Genomic DNA, 27,266 nt, shown 5'->3' on the forward strand with positions numbered 1-27,266 from the left:
TTCCTTCTTCTTCATCTTCTTCTCCCTCTTCTTCTTCCGATGGCCTCTTCATTCTTCTTTCTCCTGCACTTTCCGAGAATTGGTAGTAACCGGAGTTACATACCGTTAACCTTAATATTCCCGAGGCCCCGAAGAGCTGAACGGGGAAAAGTGCAGGTTTCTTCCTTCTTCCATGCTGTCAGTGGCTGCTGGGCTCGTTCCCTCATTCTTCTTTCTTGAAAGGAAAGGGAATAGGGAACTTACAATTTGGTGGTACCTATTCGCAATCGCGGTTTTGGGGTGACGATTGCCTTTTCAGAAGCAAACAGAAGTTCTTTACTGTACATAATATTAATCTCCAGACACACGTGTGTCCGGGAAGGGGTTGGGGGATGATTTTTAAAATTAAAAAACTTAATGTTACAATATTTAAGATAAATAAAAAGTATATTAACTCACCTAAGAGTAAATGAGTTAAAGTAAAATAAAAAGAGGATTATGCCAGAAAAAAATGTATTATTAAGAAAATATATATTTATTAGATATACATCTTTATTCTTTAATTTTTATATCTTAAAACAAAAAATAGGGAAAAAAGAAAAAAAGAATATAACTGTTCAAATATTAGATATTTTAGATAAATCTTGAAAATTAAATTCAGAAAAGGGATGAATAATTCTTCCATATTTTTTTTACTTTTAAGACCATAATGGATCACTTTAGTTCTTTTTTTTTTTTTTGGCAAGTTCTTTCTTTTCTTGCTGATTTGTTGTTTTTCAGCTTTTTTTTTGTCAGTAATTTCTAAGGGTTTCATATCTTCTTGCCCTTTCTTGTTCAGAGTACACCCGGCTTATTGTTTTCTTGGGTTTTGATAGGAATCTTGTTTCTATATTTTTTAATTTTTCATAGTTTCCGGTTTTCGTTTTTAGGTTTTCACGGGTTATGTCTAATTCCTCCATGTCTTTCTGTACTTCGTTTAACTAGTTCGGTCTGCTTTTCTTGTTCCAGAAAAGTTCGATTATCCGTCTGATAAGTCTGGTCTCTTCCATTCTTTCAATCTTTTCCAGTTTGTCGGTAAACCTTGTCTGGTACGGTCCAAATATGGTTTCGCATCCGTAAAGTATTTCCGGTCGGATAACTGAGATATAATGTCTTATTTTTGTGTTAATAGACATGCATTTTTTGTTATAGATGTTTTGTGTTTTTATTGTGGCTTTGATGAGTTTATTTATTCTTTCATTCCAGTTTGGATTTTCTTGGAGGTTGTATGTGATTTTTTTCCCCCAAATATTTAAAGTTTTCTACTAGTTCTATGTCATTATTGTTTATTTTTACTTTGCTTATGCATGGTGGGTCTTTCACCATAATTTTGTTTTTTTCGTATGAAATTTTTAAACCAATTTTTCCTGCAATCTCTTCCAGTGTTGACAGTTGGTATCTGGCCTCTTCTATATTTTGGAATAGTAGGGCTACATCGTCCGCAAAGCCTAGGCGATTTACTGAGTTACCTTTTCCTATTTTAACGTTGTCTTTATTTAAATTTTTCCAATCCCGTATTATAAATTCAAGGGCACAGTTGAATAAAAGCGGTGACAGTCCATCTCCTTGTCTCAGTCCTGTTTATTTATTTTTTAATTTCTCATAGTTTCCGGTTTTCGTTTTTAGGTTTTCATGGGTTATGTCTAATTTTATTTTAAAAGATTTTATTTAAAATATATCGCTGGATATTTTTTATATTAAAAATATAATTCAGTGGCAGAGTGTCTGCCACTGCCTTTCATTCTCTGCCTTTCATTCGGAGGTTCCGGGTTCGAATTCATGGCATTTTTCATTCCATTTCCAACGAAATGGAATCATTGGAATGTTACAATTGTGAAAAAGACCAAATTGTTAATTAAAAATAATTTAGGTTAGTTTTAACGGTTTGCATTACCTCTCTCTGGTTGGCCGGTGGCAAGCAAAGACAAAACCCACAGTAATCATCTTGCCCTGATAAGTTTATGAATAGAAATCGATGGTGGATAAAGAAGAAACTGCCTATGGGTAGTTTTAATCCAGGCAGAAAATACGATGGAAAATCAGGAGATGAATAGAGGAAACAAATGAAGGGATAGGGATAAAAAAAATAATCGAAAAGATTGAGTCAAAGCCAGGGACGGGCCCGGGAACGACTTAGTCGGGTCCGGAATACCTCACTCTGGTTTGTTAGAGGTATGGCAAAAGAAGAAATCTCAAAAGATACGAACCGGTGAGCTGACCTACCGTACCGGACATAGAGCCGGCAGGTGAGGAGGCTCGTTAGAGTTAAGGGACACTCTGCTTGGGTCGTTCTAAGCTTTAATGCAAATACGTCCCAAGTAGAGCAGAGAAAAAGAAAGGTCTGTTTTAACCTCCTTCATCAAATGACTACCTTAAAAATGATGAAATATCTTCTGTACCTATAAAGAATCTTGTCGTGTTTGACTGATTCATCAACGTCCAGCAAATACTAATGAAGATAAATTGATTAAAATTTGATTACATATTCTTCTTAATGTATAAGTACACACTAAGAAAAAATGTTCTAAAATTCCAAGTTTCAAAACATCCTTTCATAGAGTAACGATGAAATTTACTACTTTTTTAATTTCTGGGTAACAAATAAAGATAACAACTTGATTTTTGTTTACTGTAATCTTCATATGAATATATAAAATCTATTTTATAATTTTTTTCAAAATGCAATCTTAAAAGAGATGAAGAAAGGTAAAAACAGATTTAAACAATGACTAGAAATTTCCCCGATGCTAAACGAAATATTCACTAGATTGGAATTTGGAAAATACTCTTCAAATAAGAAATCTAAAAACCATTCCGGGTTTTTTTTAATCTTGATTTTTTTTTAAGGGATACGACGGTGTACGGCGCGGCGGCTCAACCAACACAGCCATTGTTATTGTATGTGCGAGGCGACTGGCTCCACTTACCTCTGGTTACTTGACTAAAAAACATAAAACAAAAGTAATTAAAAAATAATAAGAAACGAAGAACGGTCACTTCCTAGTGATGTTTATCGGGTAACGATAAAAACCGAACAAGATACATTTTTACCCGTACAAAGTACGGGTAACCAGTTATAATTAAAATTTTTAAGATAGAGACCGACTCTTTTGAAACCCACATTCTTAAATCACTCAAAATTTCGAGTCCTATACTAGCAAACTGTTGCTCTGAAGAGATTACAATACATTAATATTTTTTTATAAATTAAACAATAGGCTTTTCATTATTATTCTCACAAGCATAAATGTAATAGACACAACGGGGTCTAAGGGGGAGAACCCTCTGGCTAGACGGGAAGGATGTGCGAAGCGAGCCATGTTCGGCTAAATATCCCCTTACCGCGACGGGAAACGCAAGTAACCATACAGCGCGGGCCAAGCCACGACTGAGCTGCTAGAACATTTAATACGTCTCCGGTAAACAAGTGTTATAATAAATGCAAATGTTTGTGCAACTGCCTATTTATTTTCAATAAGATTACGCGAAAGCCAACTGACTTCAAATTACTTTACTTTCAAATTTTCAGGATACGTTTGTTTTTACGTAGGAAAGGTTTTACGATCCATAGATCTAGGCCCTAACCTCCTTGGGTGTAAGATATTCATTAAAAAAATAAACATTAATAGTTTTACTTTTTTGTATTTCAATCACCATGGTAAGAGATATATATGAAATAGAATGACTTAATTCTTTTCTCCTTAATTAATATCTGTAAAATACTTAATATTCTCAAAATCATGATGATAAAGAACGCATCGGAGACCGTGGGGCGGAGTCGTACGGCTAAAGGTTGAGCCAGCGAAGGAAGCCCTAACCCGGTAGTTAAAAATAAAATTCAGAAAAAAATCAAAATTCATATTAAAAACTTTGGGTCCCGCTTGATATTCTGCTCGACAACTATTCCATTCAATCTTTTTTTAAATAGTTAAAATTTAATAATATTGACAAATAAAAGAAAAAAGTTAAAAATTTGCTTGCGATAATAAACCGTGTTTTAGATAATTTACTTTGTTTAAAAAATATTATAGGACTACTTAGACTATTGTAAGAAGGTTAGAAATTAAAAAAAAAACAAATCATCACCTATTAAAAAATGTATTATTTATACAAAATGTGGCAGTGAATCGGACGATTTTAAAAACGTTATTCCTGTAAATTATTAATTTTATTTAGTTATAACAAGAATGATCACAATATAGACATAAAAAAATATAATTTTTGATTTTGTCACAAAAAAAAAATTTATCAACCAAAAATACAACTTACGAGATACAGATGACCGGCATTTCGTAGAGCATACTCAGTAAATCTCACTAAGTCAGACATTCCTTTTTGCATCATCTCATAGGGAACTCTTAGAGTTTTTCAATCACAGTATAGGAAATTTTGCTTGTTAACAAATCCTGACAAATGAAAATGATCAGTAAATTGTTAAAAATATCTTCTTGCCTTTTATTAATTAACTGCAGTAAAATTTGACAGAAATTTTTCTTTTTTTAATAGTCATTTTCGTGTATCGCATGAGTTATTTTAATTTTAGACGGGTGAAATGTGAGGTCATTGTGTAAAATTCAAGTCAGAGAGTTTGAGCGACACAGAATGTCAAGGCGCTGGAATTTGCTCAAATGCCTCCTTTGTAGTGTGGTATTATCGGATGTATTTACTGTGTCTATATTGTCACATTTCTTCTTTAGCGTAGAACCAGTAATCAAAGTTTTAAATACAAGTTTTAATGGCATGAGCTGATGGAACAACAAGATTGGGATTAATTGCGTAATGTATTTGAAAATGATGCTGATCGTTTACTTAACTGTCACAGTTATTTTAAAACACTTTTACAGCAAAGGCACGCTGTTCTTTACACCATTGCTCCGTTACATACAAACGCTTCATATAAGCTATATATATATATATATATATATATATATATATATATATATATATATATATATATATTAAATAATATTTAGTTAATAACTAGCTTTGGATTCTGCTTGAAGTTCAAGTTACGGTTTTTAATAGCCTATATCATTCTCTGTAAAATAAAAAAATAATTATCAAAATCGGTGTAGCAATACTCGCTGAAAAAATAAATATACACGTTTCACAAACTGATAAAGTTTTTCAGAATTGCATAATTTCTTCGTTTTTCGAAAAATAATATCGGGGATCTTTGACACCTATAAGTTTCTCTATCTAGAAGCCAGGCAGCTTACAGCGGCCTGGCAAGAACAGTGGGACACATCGGTGAAGGGGAGGTAGACCTGGAGGCTCATAACAGGATTAAGTTGTGGCAAAGCAGGAGGTATGGAGAGCTGAATTACTACCTTACATAGCTCCTCTCTGGCCACGGCGATCACTGGTCTTAGAGCACACCTTCTTCGACTGTGGAAGGTGGGTGCCGCTACTGAGAGACCTGGGGGTTCTCCAACTGACGCCGGACAATATGCTGGAGTACATACTCAGAGGAGATAGAGAGTGGCTTGTAATAGCAGAACTAACCATAAAGATTCTGTGAGAAAAGGAGCAGGGTGGACAGCTGAACTGATATTGAGAAGAAACGGGGTGCAACCATGTCTAGGGTCCATTGGCTGACTCAACTCAAATGAGGAGGTGAGGATCCCCGATAATAATATGCTGACCGTCTAGAACCCAGAAGATCATAGAACACCTCAAGAAGTGCGTTGAAAGATACTGTACTTTAGAGCGAAGGAGGTACAGACAGCCCTCTGCAGAGCTGGCGTTCGTTCGTGCTTGCATAGATTAGCGATAGTGATGATTCACGGAAACTCTGAACACAATGAGCTCGACTACACCTTCTGGGGCTGACTAATGATTAGATGCGGTTTCCGGCGTCGGGAGGGGAGCTGGTGTGGTGGAGGTTTAGCCGGTAGGGCGCAGGCTACTTACGCAATAACATCTGCGGAACCTGTTAGCGAGCCCGACACTTTGTACGTAAATGGGAATACTTCCCTCACCAGAGGGAAAAAAAGTTTCTCTATAAAAAAATATAACGAAAATTCAACGAAATCCGGTGCAGTAATTTTTATATGATTGGGAAACAAAAAAACAAACTTTCACATCTATACAATGGTGTAGTATGATTGTTTTAACGACTGTTTTTATAATTTGATTTTACTAAAATGATATTTGACAGAAAAAACAGGAAAAAACCATTTTGGTTTGAAAAGGGGGGAGGGTTCTCCCTCTAGAATATTATTAAAAAGCAGTATAGTATACGATTGATTCAAGGTTAAATCTAAATTAAAGTTCTGATTTTAATGAAAACCGAATTTTCATTCAATTGGTACCTTAATACCTTAATATAGAATCCTTAATGTAAAAGGACTGACTTTTCATTGATTATATATATATATATATATATATATATATATATAGAGAGAGAGAGAGAGAGAGAGAGAGAGAGAGAGCTTAGAATACATTATAGTTCTGCTGATTTTCTATCTCTCTTATTCCTACTATTCTGACCCTAATTTAACTATTACTTCTTACTTCAAGTCTGCTTGCTAGTATGTAATACGTGTAACTACGCCATGCTAGTTCTATTCTCAGTACTTATTTGGAAATTTAACTAAACTCTATTAGCATATTTTAAACTCAAAGACAACTTTGTTCTCGTCTGATCAGCGTTTATCGAATACAGTTTGCATAATTTTCTACGTCTAACGTAAATTTAATCTAACAACTATCCTGGAACAAATTGTCTCCTTGATTCAATTTTATTTTTTCTATTAGCTGACCCGACAATTAAAAAAAAAATATCTATACATTTTGGTCAATATTTAATTCATAAAGAATTCGATTCTTTCAAAGAAATAAAAATGATTTTTAAATATTTTTATATAGAATTCTAGTTGATAAACTGGGTAACTGATTTATTAAAAATATTTTTTTTTTACCAGAAATAGAAAAATAAACAAAAGTTCTGAATGTTTAACATGTTACTTTATTTTTTCTTAAAATTTAATGAAATAGAATTTATTTAGGCAAGTTAAATATGTTTTATAACATCAAAAATGTTCGGAAAGGTCGTCTTGGCCTAACAAAGAAAAACACTAGATTTTCTAATTTTTTTTACTTCCCTGTACGAAGTAGAAGTATTGCAATCGCGAAAAATTTCGGTTTTCAGATTTCAACGAAAATATTCATTTTGATCATCCCTGAATCCAATTTTATTAGTTCCGGCGTGACGTCTGTACGTAAGTATGTATGTACGTATCTCGTATAACTCAAAAAGATTAGCCGTAGGATGTTGAAATTTTGGATTTAGGACTGTTGTAACATCTAGTTGTGCACGTTCCCTTTTGATTGCAATCGACTGAACCCAAAGTGTCCAAAAAAAAAGCTCAAACTCCATCATCAAGAAATCACAAAGGCAATCAACTCCTTCAATCGTTTGATGGGCTCTAAATGGTGGCCAAGGGCAGAAAAACGTGGACTATTAATGGCAGCGGCTACAACTGTGATCCTGTATGCTGTGCCTTCATGATACGTCACTGTCGATAAGAAAAGAAATTAGCAAAGTTTGACCTCATTGCAACGTCGGACCACGCTAAATAATTATGGCTGCACACAAAACGGTGTCGGCTGTTGCGGCGGAGGTATTGGCGGTAGTTTCTCCCATCCGACTGATGGCTTTGCAAAGAAAAAGAAGATACGAAGGAATGACAAAGGATTACGCCAAGAGGCTTTTTTACCAAGAATGGCAGGAGGATTGTGACGCGGCACGTTCGGGTGAATGGACTCGCCGGCTAATTCCCAGACTATAGTCTTGGCCGGAGAGGGGTCATGGGGACGCGGTTTATTACTTACCCAGTTTCTCTCCGGTCATGAGGAATACGGAGCGTACTTGCATATATTTGGGTGAAGAGAACTACCCAGTTTATACTGTGGATTGATAGAATCCCCCCCCCCCCCATTATACCTTTTACGAATGTCACAGATGGGAAAGACTCAAGCAAAAACATGGCCTGAGGTGGATTGCTCCCGAAATCACTGTGGCACACATGTTAAAAAGCACCGCAGTTTGGAATCAATTGAAATACTGGTTACGGAAATAATACAGCAGAAGGAAATTAAATATCGAGAGTGGCGAATGGTATAAAGGCAAGACCTTGTTCCGGCGACTGGGGCGGGAACCGGGAATAGCATAGCCGGGCCCTACCTCTCCCGCCACAAGTCTTGAGGGAGGCAAACAAAGTTAATTAAAGATCGAGTCCCGGCTGGTGGGGCAGGGACACCGGGAACGGCATAGCCGAGCCTGGGTTCACCCCTGTCCCGTCAGTTAGAGATAGGCTAATGTTGGTAAAAGATCCATAACCGATAGGCCGACATACTGCCGGCGGGTGGAAAGGCCCATTAGAGTTACAGGATACTCCTCTGGGTTGAGTTAGTATCCACATGCTTGATTACAAGACCAACCCAAAGAAGAAGAGGAAAAAAGAAGATAAAAATGTGTTAACAGTTAGTAAAATTGGATTAGATTTCCAGCTAACGAAAACATATATAATAAACACTTTTTATGGTAGTTTAGACCAATGAACCAGACATGTCCCCTTCCGTATCAAAGTTTACAATTATAATTTATTGGCCTTGCCGGTTACTACGGTAACAATATAATCTGAATTGTAAAGGCGATAAAAGTAAGAGCAATGACCAAGACTTGTCCTGTTATGTATTGCAGATTACAGTTTCATGTAACGCCCTCGCCGGTTTTTACCGTAAATTACAAGATACCCTAAAATTATGCAAAAAAGTCTACTATAAAATCTAGAAAAAAAAGAAAGGAAAATTATTAGAAAATTTTAGGTCCTAAATTTCAACATGATTAAATAAAATTAATTACAAATAGCAAACTTTATACTAAAATTGAAAACCTGTCAGACACGATAAGGAAAAGAAAAATTGAATTTTACTCCCGTCTACTTGGAATGAGTAACAGTAGATCGACTAAACAGCCGGTTTCCGTGGCGCGAGTGGTAGCTTCTCGGTCTTTCATCCGGAGGTCCCGGGTTCGAATCCCGGTCTATCATGGCATTTTCACACACGCTACAAATCATTCATCTCATTTTCTGAAACAGTACTTAGCGGTGGTTCCGAAGGTTAAAAAAAAATTCGACTAAACAAATTTATTTCTTCCAAAATAAAAGTAAATAGTTCACACAAGTCCAAGAAGACGTAAAAGAACTGAAGATAAGTGCAGAAATTATAAGATAAAAATTAATTTTAAAAAGAATATTAAAAGTTGAAAATAAAAGATTACAATAAGCGCCAAAACGAATTAACAGATTTGATGAAGAACAAAGGAGAGAGATATCACAAAAAATGAAGAGGTACTCAGCAGATAGGAAAACAGCAAAAAAAAACAACCGCAAATAAATAAATGATCTAACATGTTCCAAGAACTATTCGGGGGGGGGGGGGGAATTATTATTATTTTAAATATGGTTTCAAAATATTAACAACATTTAAATTTTTATAAACATGTTCTGTTAAAAAAAAAACTGTAATTGTGCAAATCAATTATTACAGACGTGATTTTTTCTTGTTTTTTTTTTTTTAAATTAATTTTATTTTTTTGTTTAGTAAGATAAGTTTTTATTCCAAAAACTTATTGTTTTTTTCTATTTTTTTTTTTTATTTATATTTTAAAATTAAACATTTTATTACTTAATGAAGTGTATTTTTAAAGATAATTGAGACTATATTTATTTTCAATTAATCTTTTAAAATATAAGCTTTTACATCAGTTGGTTCTATATCTACTCTTGGATAGAAAATCTAGGTTAAATTTATGTAATGGAACAAAATCTTACCTTATTTTGTGGAAATATTTGTCTTTGAAACGAATCATGTCATCATAAGTAAACAAACTCTTACTTCGTTATATAGGTTAAATCACTGTTAATGTTTTTGATGCTATAGATTTAATTTTAATGAATTTTAAACGTGATTCTGACGACGTTTTTAGATAATAAATATTAATTATAATATAAACAATTGATCTAACAAGAAATTTATATTATTATTAATTGAAATTTTTAATTTAACTTTATAGACCTAAAAAAGGAATTCGATAACTTAGACTGGAATAAAATGTTCAGCATTTTAAAAAAATTAGGGTTCAAATGCAGATATAGAAGAACAATTGCTAACATGTACAGGAACCAAACAGCAACAGTAACAATTGAAGAACATAAGAAAGAAGCCGTAATAAGAAAGGGAGTCCGACAAGGAAGTTCCCTATCCCCATTACTTTTTAATCTTTACATGGAACTAGCAGTTAATGATGTTAAAGAACAATTTAGATTCGGAGTAACAGTACAAGGTGAAAAGATAAAGATGCTACGATTTGCTGATGATATAGTAATTCTAGCCGAGAGTAAAAAGGATTTAGAAGAAACATTGAACGGCATAGATGAAGTCCTACGCAAGAACTATCGCATGAAAATAAACAAGAACAAAACAAAAGTAATGAAATATAGTAGAAATAACAAAGATGGACCAATGAATGTGAAAATGTACGTATGAGTACATATGTGTGTCGCACTGCTTTTGGCCTTATATCACAGTTTGATCTAACTGATTTTCTTCTCAAATATTTCTGTATACGTGGCATTGATCAAATTTTCAAAATTCTTTAAAAGTGTGGGGAGATATCGCAAAATATTTTTTTGGGGTTATACAAAGCATGTTTAATAAGAAAAGTTATGTAATAACGGCAACCCACCGGCTTGGTCTACTGGTGAACGCGTCTTCCCAAATCAGCTGATTTGGAAGACGAGAGTTCCAGCGTTCAAGTCCTAGTAAAGTCAGTTATTTTTACACGGATTTGAATACCAGATCGTAGATACCGATGTTCTTTGGTGGTTGGGTTTCAATTAACCACACATCTCAGGAATGGTCGAACTGAAACTGTTGAAGACTACACTTCATTTACACTCATACATATCACCCTCTGAAGTATTATCTGAGACGGTAATTACCAGAGGCTAAACAGGAAAAAGAAAATATGTAGTAACGGCAGTGCTGCAGAGCAGCAGTTTTCACGTGCTTGCACGAGTGGGCGGTAGCGATGACGCACGGGGACTCTCGCATCCTCAAGCGAAAAAGACCGAGTCCCGGCGGGGATGCCCCACTCGGGGTGTCTCTGTTAGAGACATCGGCATAAAGACCGAGTCTCGGATACCGGAGTGGGGACCCAGGAACGGCATAGCCGGGCTGGTGGATCCTACATCGGGGGTTTGAGGCGGGCGCAAAGTGAGATCCGACCGGCGGGCCGTTAGAGTAAAGGATACTTCACTGGACTGAGTAATACTAACTGCAAGATCCGGCCCGGGGGAGAAGAAGAAAGAATAAAAAAATAACGGGAAGTTATTATTAAAACCATTATAGATATTTTACTTAATTCAGATCGTTCTTAAAGTCGCTGTGCAGTAGGTTTTAGAATTACGTAGTGAATTCTGTACTTTCGGTATTAGATTAATTGCCTTGTAGGTTCATTGGGCGTTGCTCAGTAATAAGTCAGGTGTCAGTTGTTGTGTTGTAATTGAACGTGCTTCGTTTTGTTTATAGGAATCAATTAATAGTTGCGAGAAGCATAATGGTTCTTTCGGTAGACGAACGAATATTTCTCGTTGAAAACGTCTTTTGTCAAGGTGACTAGTATACTGATTTACTGAAGTTTTCTGAAAGATTTCCAAATACTCCTGTTCCTTACCGCAATGCAGTTCGAACTCGCATCGAAACATTTCGGGCAACAGTCTCTGTTGAAGACGTTGATCTAGGCGGAAGCCCGCCTAAAATAAACGAACAAAAGCTTTTAATATTTCGGATGCTATGGCCGAAAGTCCATCAAATTCTATGTATACTTTAGCACAGTAGCTAGATATTAGACTTATTACTACATATAAAGCTGTAAGAAAATAACTGAAACTTTCCTGTACAAGTAATATGTGTTCAAGAACTGAAATTTACAGATCAGAAGACATAATTATTGTCAATGGTTTAAACATTTTATTGACTAAAGTTCCGTAGGTATCCTTGACATAAATTTTTTATAGGTGAAACGTGGCCACCTGGGAGGCTATATTAAATCACAAAATACACGACTGTGCTTGAAAAATAACCCCATGAATTACATGAACATCTTTACACGAAGCGGAAATTCGAGTCTGAATCTCTGTGAGTAGAACGCGTCTTGTGGGTCCAGTCTTTTTTGAAAGTTAATTGTTATCGTTATTGTGCTGTTTTAACAAACTTCATTAGTTAGTTAACAGAAGTGAAAATTAATCACGGCACCAACAAGATGGCGCCAAAGTCCAAATAGCTAAGAGGTCAATGACTTTTTTATGAAATGTCTTTGGTGAACAAATAATTTCGAGGGATTTATTGCCTACACGATTGCCCGATCTGACTCCCCCAGATTACATTCTACGGGAGGACAGCGAAACAGACGATTTACGATTGACGAACTAAAAACCGGAATAAATGCATACGAACGAGACATTCCAGTACATCAGCTGATTTTTTTTTTTTTTTTTTGTCTTAAGTCATTTGACTGGTTTGATGCAGCTCTCCAAGATTCCCTATCTAGTGCTAGTCGTTTCATTTCAATATACCCTCTACATCCTACATCCCTAACAATTTGTTTTACATATTCCAAACGTGGCCTGCCTACCCAATTTTTCCCTTCTAACTGTCCTTCCAATATTAGAGCGACTATTCCAGGATGCCTTAGTATGTGGCCTATAAGTCTGTCTCTTCTTTTAACTATATTTTCCCAAATGCTTCTTTCCTCATCTATTTGCCGCAATACCTCTTCATCCACCCATCTGATTTTTAACATTCTCCTATAGCACTACATTTCAAAAGCAGCTGTCAGCTGTTCAAAAGCAATCAACTGATTAAACTGCTTAAAAACAAACATAAACGTGTGGAGTGTTGTATTGATGTTGGAGGAGGTCGTTTCTACAACTTTTTTAAATTATTCCAGTTATTGTAATATCCGTTTCTATAAAATATTGAAATAAAAATACAAAGTAATAATCAAGAAAGTTTCGTCACTAAACTTCCATAATTCCAGTAGACAGCAACTTTCCAAACGCTCTGTATAATTGAAGCAAGAAACTTAAAACAATGAAATCTGTTACGAGAATTCGTGGATGTGGAGATTAATTTATTATTAGTTTTACTGCTGCAACCAAAACAGCAGTACTTCACTGTGCTATTACAAAAAATCTAATGTGGATACCACATGACTTCCTTGCACGCCTATTAAATTACATATACACATTCTTTTTTAAATGAAAAGTTAAAAAAACTTTTATTTCATTAATAACTTCTGATATATATCGTAAAAAATTGTTTACAGTCAGAGCTTATTAATTATTAATAAATTAATATATTTCAATTTAAAAAAAAAGTTAAAAAAAGGAGATGAAATCTCATTCGAACCCCTCCCCACTACTCACTTATAAGATCCCGAAAGTTTAATTTGGCTGTAACTCTGGAACCAATGAAAATAAGTACCACTTATAATATATCGTTGAAAAGCTCTCAATCAGAGCTTATTATCACAGTTAAGAAAAAGTCCAAAATCCAAATTGTTTTTGGAATTTGGGCTTTTTTGGACACATTTGGTTCAGTCGATTGCAATTAAAAGGGGAGGTGAACAACTAGATGTTACAGCAGTCCTAAATCCAAAATTTCAACATCCTATGACTAATCTTTTTTGAGTTATGCGAGATACATACCCATAGTTAGAAACTAAACAAAATGGATTCAGGGATGGTCAAAATGGATATTCCGTTGAAATCCGAAAACCTTAATATTTTTCGATGACAATACTTCCTTTCCTTCGTACAAGAAAGTATTTAGATACTTAAAATATTGTACTTAACATCGTGTGGTCAATTGCTATGAAAAGTCTTATTTTAAATTTTTATTGAAAATAAAACTAATTTTTGTGATCCAAGAATATTAATGAAGGTAGAAGAAAATAATTTAATGAATTTTTACAAAAAAAAAAGAAAGAAAAAGAACTAAACAGAAAAAACAATATATGTATATAATACCATGGTGAAAAAGGATTGATAAGGTTGAAATGAAATAACAACAAGAATAGTTTTGTTAAAAATACATTTAAAAGAAAGAAATAGTAATTATTATCCATTAAATGAAGTTAACATTGAAGAAATATCTTGTAAACGTTTGGAGAATAGCTCTTTAGGAATATGAAAATCAGAAAAAAATTGAAAATAAAATCTGGTAAGATTTGAAATACGAACACGATAGAAATTAAAAAGATTAAAAATGAACAAAATGAAAAAGTTATTAGGATGTGAACAAAAATAGAAGTTAAATCAGAATAATTGTGAATATGAAAGAAAAGTTGATTAAAACAATGCTAAAAGTAATAATAGAAGGTATAAATAAAAGTGGGCAGAGGATAATAATAATAATAATGATTATACACGATGTAAAAGAAAATGGAAACTGTCAGGAACTCAAACGTTTTTCTTTAAACACAAAAGGATAGAAATGGACATTTATGTAGGAACTGCTTCAGGGGAAAATATAATGCGATGATAAAATGTTTGTATTTAATAATATTTAAAAAATGAATATCCCTATGTCTTTACGATGGTAATTTACTATTTCACTTCTTTTGATTCTATTATTCGGATATTGTTTCTTCTTAAACTTTAATAAAAGAAAAAAAAGAATTCATTTTAATTTCAATAGAATGAAACGTAGTTGCACTAGTAAACAACTGCACGAATTGCGAAATTACAGTTTCACAGCTATTGTTCTTTCCTGCAGAAATACGAGAAATATCTCTAAGGTAGACCGCTGGGAAATTTCTCTCCTTAAGGTTGGCGAACCTGTGTCGTTCATGACCACGTTAATAATGTACACACTGCATTGTTGTCTGTAAGTTATCGCGTTGTAGTATCTTTGATTACGTGTGATTTATTACGTTATAAAATGAATAGGAAAATCGATGTTGCCGCCGACTGTAAAATACCTGGAGTCATATGTTTTGTAAACCATCAAAACGTTAAGCCGGCTGAAATTCATAGTCAGTCGGTTGCTGTGCACGGTGATAATGTAATGAATGAAAGAAACATCTAAAAATGGTGTGAAAGGTTTAGAAACAACAGAATTAATGTGCACGATGAAGAACGTTCGGGAAGGCCCTCGATAATCACCGAGGACTTGTTACGCGTAGATGATGAGATCAGAAAAGGTCTCAACGATTTCCGACCTGGCCCTTCTTTTTCCTGATATTTCAAGAGCTGTTATCGGTCGCATTATTCATGAGCATTTAGGCTTCAAAAAAGTTTGTGCACGTTCAGTGCCGCACGTCTTTAACGTACAAAAAATCCGAATGTGATCGGCTTTAGAATTTTTTATACGCTAGACAGGAAAAGGTGATGAGTTTCTTAATTCAGTCGTTACCGAGGATGAAACATGGATTTTGTATTACACGCCAAAGAGAAAACGGCAGTCAAGTGAATCATCCTCATTCACCAACCAGACCTACAAAGGTCAGGCCACAGCCATTTGGATGCAAACTGATGGCCACAGTCTTTGGGACCGGTTATAAATGCAGAAGCCTACTGCGAAACTCTACATAAGTTACGGCGCGCCATTCAAAATCGGCGACGTGGGCGGCTGACCGTCGGCGTCGTCCTGCTGTACGATAATGCATGTCTACATGTTGCGGGTCCAACACGTGATTTACTGAGAACATTTGGATGCTAAATTTACTATTACCCACCATATAGTCCGTACTTAGCTCCTTCCACTTAGATTACCATTTGTTTGAAAAATTGAAAGAATTTTTGAGTGATCATATAATCGCGGGTGACGATGAACTTAAAAATGCTGTTAATCAGCGGCTAAATGGACTGACGGCAGAAGAATACGACGAGGATACATTGAAGCATCTGTATCGCTACGATAAATATCTTAATTCATTTGTCGATTATATAGAAAAGTAGTATAAGTTTAAGAGAAATAGAAAATATTTATAAATTTTTCAGAATGAATTTTTTTACAATGAAACGGTTTTTACTTTAGTGATAACCTCCTGTATTTTAGTCAAACGTAATGTTGAAACAAATTTAGATTCAATGTGGGTGTCCTAAGACCGATATTAATCTTAAAATCTTTTTTTTTATACAAAATGCTATCAGTAAATCGGTCTTTTCAACATCCTCAGGATTTAAAAAAGGTATCGTAGACACATTTTAACACTTATAAAGGAAGAAGGTTATCAATTATAAAAGAAATTCGACCTTTGAGATAGAACTGAAATAATTAAAAAAAAAAAAAAATGAGGGAATCGTTGTAACTTAATGATATATGAGTATATTAAAAAGATTAGATTGAAAATCTGTTTCCAATACGTGTAGGCGTTCTATTGGATGGATTGAACTGATTTTTTTTTTATTCTGTTCGTAATGAACCGCAGACATACCAACAACCGTTAACAGTTCCCGAACTTCAGTCTCCTCTGAGAATTCCTAAAAAATCCTCATTTATTACTTAATTGAGGAAACGTCCGTACTTGATTACCCACAGGAAATTAATTTAAAGGTCTGTCGATCTTAATGACATATCTTCGGGACGTACCAAGCAGAATAAAATAAAAATCAGCCCGATCCGTCCAGTAAAAATTCTGGATGGACTGGAAATAGGTTGTGAGCATACAATTTAGGAAAGGAAAGAGAAAAACAAAGGAGTTAGAGGTGTGACGTGTTTGTAAATGGAATAGAGTTTAGTTGTTTTTCTTTTTTAAATATATAAAATTCCTTTGTAATAATAACGCTGTAGAGCAACAGGGGTCCACTAATTTTATAGTCGGAATAGGGTTTTGGCCGATATTTTAAATACCGGGTGATTCAGAAAGGACGTCACAAATTTAAAAGCATACAAAAATTTATTGAAATAATACAGATTCAGATGAAGTCACTCTCATTTCATAGAAAAACACATCAAGTTTGTCACCCAACATTCACTTTGTTTCGATACGGCTTCCATTTGTAATGCAACATATACCCCACCTGAAGTCGATTTCTTTTCAGATTGTACCAGCAAGTCGGACGTTATCTCTACAGCTGCGGCGTTAATTCGAAGTCTTAGCCCAACAAGATCAGTAGGCAAACATAGTATTTAAACCCGATCTTTAATGAAACCCCATAAGAAATTATCTAGCGGGATCGAATCTGGGGAGCGAGGTAGCCATACAATTTGACCTTCACCTGGGAATCGAATATCAATAAAATCTAGGATTTCTAGGCGGTAATGAAGTGGTGCTCCGTCTTCCTGATAGTAATAGCGTCATTTTTGTCATCATAGTCTAACTGAGGAAGTTTTTAAACATGTCAAGATAAATGATACCATTTGCGGTTGCCTCTTGGAAGAAAAACAGGCCGTTCTGTCTGGAGCAAGATTAACCTGTCTCAACGAAGGTGTGGGGACAAGAATAAATTGTATTTAAACTAGGAGGCTTTTTAACGTACTCTCTACGAAAATTATGTTGAACTGCAGTTGATGACTGCAAATCGTGAAACTAAAATAAACAGCGACCACGTTCCACATCAGTAAATATGTCAATTTTTAACAACGATGACCGCTCTGGTGTTCAAATTCGGTACTAATGAACTACGTGAATCAAAACGTATGTGTTTTTTATCCATGAAATTTGACCTCAACTGAATCTGTAAGTTATCTAAATAAATTTTTATGTACTTTTAATATTGTTATATCCTTTTTGAATCACACGGTATATAATATTACTTTGTAATAGTAATGCTGCGAAGCAGCAAAAGACAACTAATCAATTTGAAATTAAAATATGTGTTTAAATGTTGAAAAGAATAAGAAACATTTAAAAATTAAAAAAAGTACATAAAACGTTAAAAAGAAATAATTAAAAATTGTGTAATGTTTTTACAAAGCATCCAACCGTATGAATTTATATTTCTAATAAAATATAAATTTTATAATTTACAAATTAAAAGATTTTATTTTGTATATAAAATATTTTTTAATTTTAGAAAAAGAATGGATGAAGCATGAAAGTGTAATGGTTTAATCATTCAAAATATACGAACCTATAATATATTACGTTAATATAAGATATTGAAAAATTATTTAATTATTTATTTAAAATAATATTTTTATAAAATTACAATGGAATTATTAAAAAAAATATATATATATTATTTTTGTAGGAAATATTATTAAGAAATTATCAATAATTTCTAACTTCAAGATTTCATAAAATTCATGAATACACGTATAACTTAATTTAATAGAATTTATTAAAAATATATTTTTTTTTTAAATTTAATTTATGTTTAATAATAAGTGATTCTAATTGTGAATAGAATATATTTATTTGTCTTTGTAATTAAGTTTGACATTATTACGCTTTCATACGAAAGCGTATTGTAAATGATTTTCCGTTTTAATTTGAATGACGCTTCTTTTATATCATTTTATGTTAAACGTTCCGTTCCTCCCTTTTCTTTCAATACTACTTTACTTTGTTATTCTCTTTCTCCATTTTAATTTCTTTTATTCACCGAAAAACGCATTATCTATTCTTCTACTAAGACGTTTTATTAAAATCCCAGTCGTACTCAAAATTACTCTGCTTTTCCTTTAAATATAATTCCAAGAGTTGAAAATTTCATTCATTGTTAAAATCGGTTCGTTCTCTCACTCTCTCTTTTTTTATTTTTCTTCTTTTTGTAAGCTTTGACCATTTTGTTTGCAGATGATTTTCTATTCTGTTACTTCACTAAAGAATAAAGTTAAATAAAGAAAAACGTTTTTAAAATAGGTTATCCTTATTCCGTTGTAGGAAATCACAATTTTGTATAAATCTGTAATGAATTTGTTTTTTTATTATTGTCATTATTTTCTTTACATGTAAGTTAAATTAAAAATTATGACTTAAAATCATAATTTACCAAATTACATCTCGAAAATATTATGCATTTATATACAGTATGTTAATCGTAAATATTATAGAACAGCTAAAATTAATTATAAGTATTCATTTGAAGTACTCGTTCCTTTGAAGACTTCATGCACTTCAATTCTATAAAATCTTCATTCTTTTCACTATAGGCAGTATATTGAACATCATTACTTTCAGGAAAAGAACTCTGCTGGGTGTCTTTTATAACTCCGCCACAAGAAAGACAAGGAAATAGACCGTATGTTAATAGATATGTATCTCTTTCTACAGAAAGAGATACATATCCAAACACCTTATCTCACTACAGTGAGATAAGTTGTTTGGTTTACTTGGAATTTCTCCCGCCACCTCCTCGTTCGGTCGTCCTAAAGCATATGACAAAATGTCTGTGCCAAAAACGGCTACTGATCCTCGAACAGTTTAGCGACTAGTATCCTAAATAGCTCCTATACCTTACCTAACAACGTGAGCGGACTAAACGCGGTCCCATACACCACCGGCTTACGTGTCCCAACCGCTCACTTGTCATATATTTGCTAAAATGGGTAGGCGCACCCCATCAACTACTTAAAATATATATGACATCCATAATAAAATTTATTTTGTCCAGGCAGCAATTCGCTGCTACGCCTAGGTCGCTGAATGCCAGCAAGTGCCTGTCCACCATAACGCGCTTGAAGCCTTAATTGGTAGGTAGTCAGCCATATATGTCACTAGATTAGCTTCCCACAGCGTTGCGGTAGAAGTCTTTTTCCTTAGGTAAACTACTGATATCGACTGAACAAAGCAACCTCATCAAGGAACTCCTACACGGTCCGCCAGTGCGGCTTTCGCCACATTGACTCGCCGCTTGTGAGTGGCCAATTTTTCCCTTGACCTCTAAGTTCCAGGGTGGTCCAGCCTCTGGTCCCCCAAGAGCAGGGCAGTCAAACATCAGGTGTTCATTTGACTGGACCTCACCGCAGACGCACAGCTCATCAGCTGCCAGGCGGAACCGAGGCAGATAAGGTGTTATTATATATATATATATATATATATATAATAACACCTATATAATATATATGTATATATAGGTCGAATTCCATTTTAACGAATTTTAAAAAAATTTTATTTGGCCAACCTTATACAATCGTGTTAAAAAAAAAAAATTTTAACGAATGAGTCAAACAAAAAAATTCAGTGTAATGAAACAAAATTTTTGAGGTAAATAATTTTTTTCGTAAAAAAAATTATCTCAGATGCTATAATGTGAATGAGTCACCGGAATCAGACGGCGCCATTGGTTTATTTCCCGGTCCTACGACAAGTTTAGAACTAAGAAGTTTATGTATAGTTGGGGAGTAGTTAATCGATGTCTTTCATCACTTGGCGCGCAATTTTGAGCTATTTAGGTTTTTTTAAGTTATACTTTTTTTGGCGCAGTAGAAGAAACTGATCAGATTGTATTTTCGGTAAGTTACGGAAGTTCCGCGCGCCGATGTAACACACCATGAAGAACTGCGCATGCCCAAGTGGATGGATTAGTTTATACGTACATGCGTGTAGTGTCTAATTCAATCAGTCATTCAATGCGATTAAGTGATTAGTACTTGTTGTAAACATAACAGATATTGAATAGTAATAAATATATATATATATATATATATACGTATTTCTGAAGACTGATATTTTAAACTGTGAATATTGTTGTGCATATTTATAAAACTTTATATTGCAGCATATATTTTTGTGAAAATTGTGTATCAAAATTTGAGGTTATATTTATATAAGTATTATTTTTTATGAGTAAAATTATATTTTTTAATAACACAGAAAATAGCACACATCAGATAAATTGTTGATTTTGCGTAAATAATTTTAAAATTACCAAAAACAACATTTTTGATAAAATACACTGTTATAAAACAAAACTATTTGTATCATATTTTTCATATCATAACCCTCGTGCATATTCAATCGTCATCAGAAGAATTAATGGAACTAATCGAAATATATTCGATGAACTTTGCTTTATATGACAACGAATACTTCAATACTTCTTAAACTGTATAATATAAATATTATTTAATTTAACTGTTATTTATTCTAACTTTTATTCATGCTATTTAATATCGTCTATCGATCGCTTGACTCAGTTCAAATTTGTTTGAATGCGTAAAAAAATTATTTTTTTATTCACGCCAAAGAAGTATAGCTTCTTACGTGCGTACATAAGTACACACCAGCTTTTTGTAACATTCACTAAGAAGTGTGCTATAGGCAATTTAAAAATAGTTTCATATATTTTTTTTTTCTGTTTAGCCCCCGGGAATTATCGTTTAGATATTACTTCAGAGGATGAATGAAGATGATATGTATGAGAGTAAGTGAATGAGTGTAGTCTAGTACAGTCTCAGTTTGACCATTCCTGAAATGTGTGGTTAATTGAAAGCCAACCACCAAAGAACACCGGTATCCACGATCTAGTATTCAAATCCGTGTAAAAATAACACGCTTTACTAGGACTTGAACGCTGTAACTCTCGACTTCTAATCAGATGGATTTGGGAAGACGCGTTCACCACTAGATCAACCCGGTAGGTGAGCTATTTACTTTGTCTATTATTTGTTGTGTTTTAATGTACAGTACTGTTGATTTTTACATCTATTTTGGGTATCTGTGTTGCGGTTTTCAATACCTTCTTTTTTCAAAATTTAAGTAAATCTGAAATTTACTTTAACTATAATTAGAATTCAGTTTAAATTAAGATGGAAAATAGAAACAGATAAAAAATATCAGTTTACTGTCAAAGAAAAGTTTGAAATAATAAAGAATGTTACTTCGGGTAGGAAAAGAATTGAAGTAGCAAAAGATTTCGAAATAGCTCCATCGACTTTATCAGTAATCTTACGAGTAAAAAAAAACCGCTAAAAAATATAAGATGGATCTTCTTCTAACATAATCTTAGCTCCTGAAAGAAAAAAAATACGTACAGCTTTACGTGATGATTTGGACAAAGCTATTTACACGTGGTTTGTTGAGGTTAAATCCCAAAACGTGGCTATAAGTAGAAATATAATCCGTGAAAAAGCTTTAGGTTTTGCAAAACTGTTCGGTTATGATAAATTTCAGGCCAGTATGGGTTGGTTGGCTGAATCGATTTTGAGATATATACAGGATTTTTTGCAAAGCGATCTGTTGTGAGGAAATGGACGTTCATATGTCCAATGTAACGAATGGAGAAGTGGAAAAATAAAACAAATTATAAAGCTGTATAATCCGGATAATATTTTTAAGGCTTATGAAGCGGGTGTATTTTTCCGGTTTCTTCCATATCGTACACTAAGGTCAAAGCAGAAAAATTTTAAAGAGGGAAAAGTCTAACCAACGTATCCCAGTATTTTTCTGCTATGATACGTGCAATTATCGTGCCAATAAACGTGCATGGATGACCCAGTCTATTTTTAACTATTGGCTAGTAGAGTTGACATTAAGATGAAACAAGAAAAATCCTCCTTTTCGTAGACAATCGCTCTGCTCATAATTTTAAAAGCAGATTTGAAAATGTTCGTGTTGAATATTTTCCTGCAAACTGCACTGCTGTTTTACAACCGCTTGATCTGGGTATAATAAGAACTGTAAAAGTACAGAAGAAAATTAGTTAAGAAAATTCTACTCAGTATAGATTAAATTTCAAACAAAAAAATTAAGTCAAACACGCTTGCGAAATGATTTCAGATTCTTGGTCGCTGGTAAAAGAATCAACTATTAAGAAATATTGGGGAGAAAGTTACACAAAAAGCATCCTAGTGAACCTGACGTTGAAGATAATAGCGTTGAAAATGAAGGAAGGCCCTTGTGGGATTTAACAGTGAATTATTCAGCTCTTATACCAAAATCAGAAGCATTCCAAGACTATGTTAACGTGGATGACGATCTACTGTTTGCTAATGAAGTGGGCGACAAAGAAACTATGGAGAAAGTAAAGGCTTCTTCTACATCGTCTGTTTCAATTTTAATAGCTTGTGATTCAGAAAGCAGTGACAGTGAAAATAAAGACGACGAACGTTCAAAAGAAATAAAATTGTCTCTCAGTGATGTAAATAAGTGTTTAACAACACTCAATCATATCTCGCTACGTTACCAGACCATATTTTTTAAATGTTAATTTCGTTTAAAATTTCATTTTAAATGCTGCAACTAAAAAAAGCATTGCAATAAAAAATTACAGATTTTTTTTAAAAAGCGGACAATAATTCATTAATTACTGTTTCTTCTGTTCATGAATTTTCGTAAACGCCGTACCGGTATAATTGAAATAAAACATAAATTTAATTTTGCATGGTTATTTTATAAGATTCACTGTAACGAAATTTCAGTATAACGAAAGGATCATAGCGGCCCGACGAATTCGTTATAACGAAATTCGACCTGTATAAGTAGACAGAGAGTTGTGTTTACAAAGAGTATAACAACCCTTAAATAGTTTATTTTTCGATTAACAGTTTATTTTTCGATTTGATACGGCCACATCCAAAGCATTCAACGTATTAGGTCAGCTCAAAAAAATTAAGTAAACAGGATAGGAATATAACAAATTATTTAAATGAGCATTGAAAAACAAAATTTTTGTTTTTCACTACACTAGTCCATTTAATATTTTTCATAGTCAAAAGTCCCGGTTCGAATTCCAGTCAGGCATGGCATTTTCACACACGCTACAAATTATTCATCTCATCCTCTGAAGCAATACCTAACGGTGGTTCTGGAGGTTATAAAAATAAAAAAGTTTCAAAAGTGACCGATATACAAACTTAAGAATTAATCTCTTCTTTATGGTTTTAATTAACTGGTTTTAATCCTACTCACCAATCCCTTCTCTTATATATAGTAGTGGTTTGATCTTATAAAATGAAATAATAATAATAATAATAGTAAAACATAAACTCCAGAAACCGACTGGAAATTAAAAAATATAAAGTGTCAACTTATTATGAATTAGAACATCGTAAAATTAACAGTGAAGATTTTTGTGACATGCTAAAAAATAGAGTGAAACCCACAATAACAAGGGAACATTTTGACTCTCTCTCGAAAGGCATAATTATTGTTCATGATAACAATCGCCCTCTAACGCTCAAAAGACACGGGAAACTGTTCGGGTCGGAAAGTGTTGTCACATACAACTTACAAAGTAATTTTTTGTGGTACCAATCCCAGTAAAAATTGCTAGTTCAGGAACGCGGCACAAGAATAATTCAGACACTACATTGAATAATTTTTACTTCTTTGTACAAAGTAAAGGTAGTATTGTAATCGCGAAAAACTTCGATTTTCAGATTTCAACGGAAATATACATATTGACCATCCCTGAATCCATTTTGACTAGTTTCGATGTGACGTCTGTACGTACGTACGTATGTATCTCGTGTAACTCAAAAATGATTAGCGGTAGGATGTTGAAATTTTGGATTTAGGAATGCTGTTACATCTAGTTGTACACCTCCCCTTTTGATTACAATCGAGTGACCAAAAAAGCCCAAAATTCAAAATATATGAATTTAAATCCCCTTAAACAGCAGACCCGCCTTAAACAGAATACCCGCCTTTCATTCAGCATAACTCATGGAGTGCTGTTTCATCTGCGAGCATCTTGTTTTCTGTACCCTTGTGTTGTTGTCCTACTTTTGCCGTTCCCTTCTCTCGTTTCGGGCCTTCTTATGATGGGTGAGGGAGTCTCGTGTACCTCATCAGCAGTGGTGACCCCGAGGAGGCCCCTGCTACTTCCAAGCTCAAGCTATCCCTTCCCCATCCACTCGTATTGCCCCGGTTCTGCGCGCAGGTTATCCCTGCATGCCTATCTATATCCTACGCCTCTGACCTCTTACAGCGGATAATGCTTACCCACAATACTAGAGATGGAGTTTCAACCCCTCTCATCTTTTAGCATTTTCTGGACAATATTATCAGGCGTTAAAGGGCTCAAATGATCGTAAGTAATTTCTCAAAGCCTCCCATCTGTAGCAGCGGAATACCATGTGTTCCGAACCTTCAGGCTCATCGCAGAATAGGCACATGTCATCCGCTCTCCTTCGATTGAATAAATACTGTTGGAAATAGCCGGGGCCCGTCAAGAACTGCGTGAGCTCATAACTGAGGTCACCAAATCCCCTAAGGACCCTGGACCTTCACATTAAGTGGACGTGTCCATACTCCAGTCGTTGCGGCGTTCCATCGACCACCTCTCCAGTAAAAGGTCGTATGAGGCCTGTCTGTCCACACCCGAATACGTCTCACACCGCATCTGGGCAAGAAATCCAATGGTAGGCGTCCCTGCGAGGAGAAGAGATGCCTTCGCTGAGACAGTCCTACAAACTGCGCAGATTCTCAAAGCCATACGCCTTTGCAAGCTGTCTATCCGATGTCGGTTCCTTGCAGCATCCAAAGCTTTGTGATACACTGGCACTTTTTAATTTATTTATTTTTTTTTTTTTTTACGTAATCTATTATTTTATGTATATATTTTTTATTATTATTTTTATTAATTATAATCCTTTTTGGTTTTTTTATTTTATTTTCTGTTCTACAGTGTTGCTGTTATGTATATTTTCCAATATTTTTTCCTGTAATTCTTATTAAAAAAAACAAAAAAAAAAACAGAAATTTCTTTTGCTATCCATGAAATAACTCACTTCATGAGGTTGATTTAATTTTTTGTAAGTTTGTTTTATTGTTGAGTTTATATTTATATTTTTCAAAAATATTTTTAGTTATTTTGTATGTAATATTGAAAATATTATTTCGTTTACATCTAGTTAAAAATCACGTCTTGTTTTTGATAAACTTCGGAATTCATAAGTTTGTTTAAACTTTTATTCGCTTATTACATGTATATTCAACATAGTTATTTTATTGTAAACATGAAATAGTTTCTTTTTCGTCCCCAGTCTTTATTTTTTTACCCCAGATTTCTCGAAAACGACAAAAAATATAGTTCTGGGATCATTTTTTTTTTTAATTTTTCAGTTTACATTTTATATAAAGCTACTAAATTTACCCCTTAAGTTTGGTCCCTATGAATTATAGTCTGGCTTAAATTTAAATGAAAAGCGCAGAAATAAGAGCGAAATCTTTCTCCAGCCGAGACTCGCTATCGAAGAGTTTTTGAAGTTATGTTTATATGAAGTTTCTTCTTTATTTTCACCAGAGTGTTTTACATTATTTGTGAATTACTGTGTATAAATATGTAACTGTTTTTCTCCTCTTTACTTTTATATAAAAAAACAAAATTTGTGTATGTATTGTTGAATTTTTTCATAAATATGGAATAGAATAATTTTCTGTAGTGGTTTGAGTTTTGCATTGTTCTTTAGTAATACATAAAGTATTTACCTTAATATTATTTCAGTGTTTGTATTTATATAATATAAATTTATTAAATAGATGTATTTACTATACAAATATATTTATTTTGTATCTTATATTGACGTAATTTGTATAATATCTTTTTATATAACGATCATAATAAAGATTTACTTTAGTTATTTATACAATATTTTAATAATATAATGTTGATAACAATGAACTTACCAATGTATAAATAGCACTAGTAACAGCTGCATGTCTAGCATGTAATCTAAAACAACCGAATCCGTCGTTGATAGCCTCATATGGATAAAATACTCTTGCCTTCATGTTAATTTTATCCGCACTCAGTCATACCAACTCCTGTAAAAAAAAAATATTAATAAATAAATTGTATCATCTTATAAAATAATACTTTATGTATTTTTTTATAAGAAGTAATTCATTAATAAAATATCTGTGATTATGAAATATAAAAAAATAATTGAAAAGAAATAGTACATTTTTTATAATAAATATAGTAGTTATATCTTCATATCTCGAAGACTTGATTAAAGAACAAAAATATATAACTAATAACAGCGGGAAAGTTCTACAACCCTTTACCTATTTTATTTGCATATCGTATCTTATCACTTCGGGTGACTTCATTGAAATTTCTAAGAAAGAGCATTTCTACAAAATGCAATTGTCTTAAATCCTTTTTTCAATGCATCCATATACATGTCTTACTGTCATAAAGAAGAATAGGAAAAGCCATTAACGTATATAAATTTTGCTTGACTATTCACACTAAACATATTTTTTATGAATATAGAATATTATCCCAAACGGCTTAAAATATTCTAATTTAAGTAAATTTTAAAACCTAAATATGTAA

General features: G+C 33.5%; 1 protein-coding gene across 1 annotated transcript in view; it reads right to left on the reverse strand.

Moving 5' to 3' along the window:
• Positions 1–26,716, reverse strand: part of LOC142331948 (uncharacterized) — a 382,649-nt gene extending 355,933 nt beyond the window's left edge. The window contains exon 1 of the mRNA XM_075378000.1: positions 26,612–26,716. Coding sequence (XP_075234115.1) covers positions 26,612–26,716 — 105 coding nt within the window. The remainder of the gene's footprint in view (positions 1–26,611) is intronic.
• Between the last annotated feature and the right edge of the window lie 550 nt (positions 26,717–27,266).

The sequence above is a fragment of the Lycorma delicatula genome, chromosome 11 (genome assembly GCF_047948215.1).
Source record: "Lycorma delicatula isolate Av1 chromosome 11, ASM4794821v1, whole genome shotgun sequence".
Classification (NCBI taxonomy): Eukaryota; Metazoa; Arthropoda; class Insecta; order Hemiptera; family Fulgoridae; genus Lycorma; species Lycorma delicatula.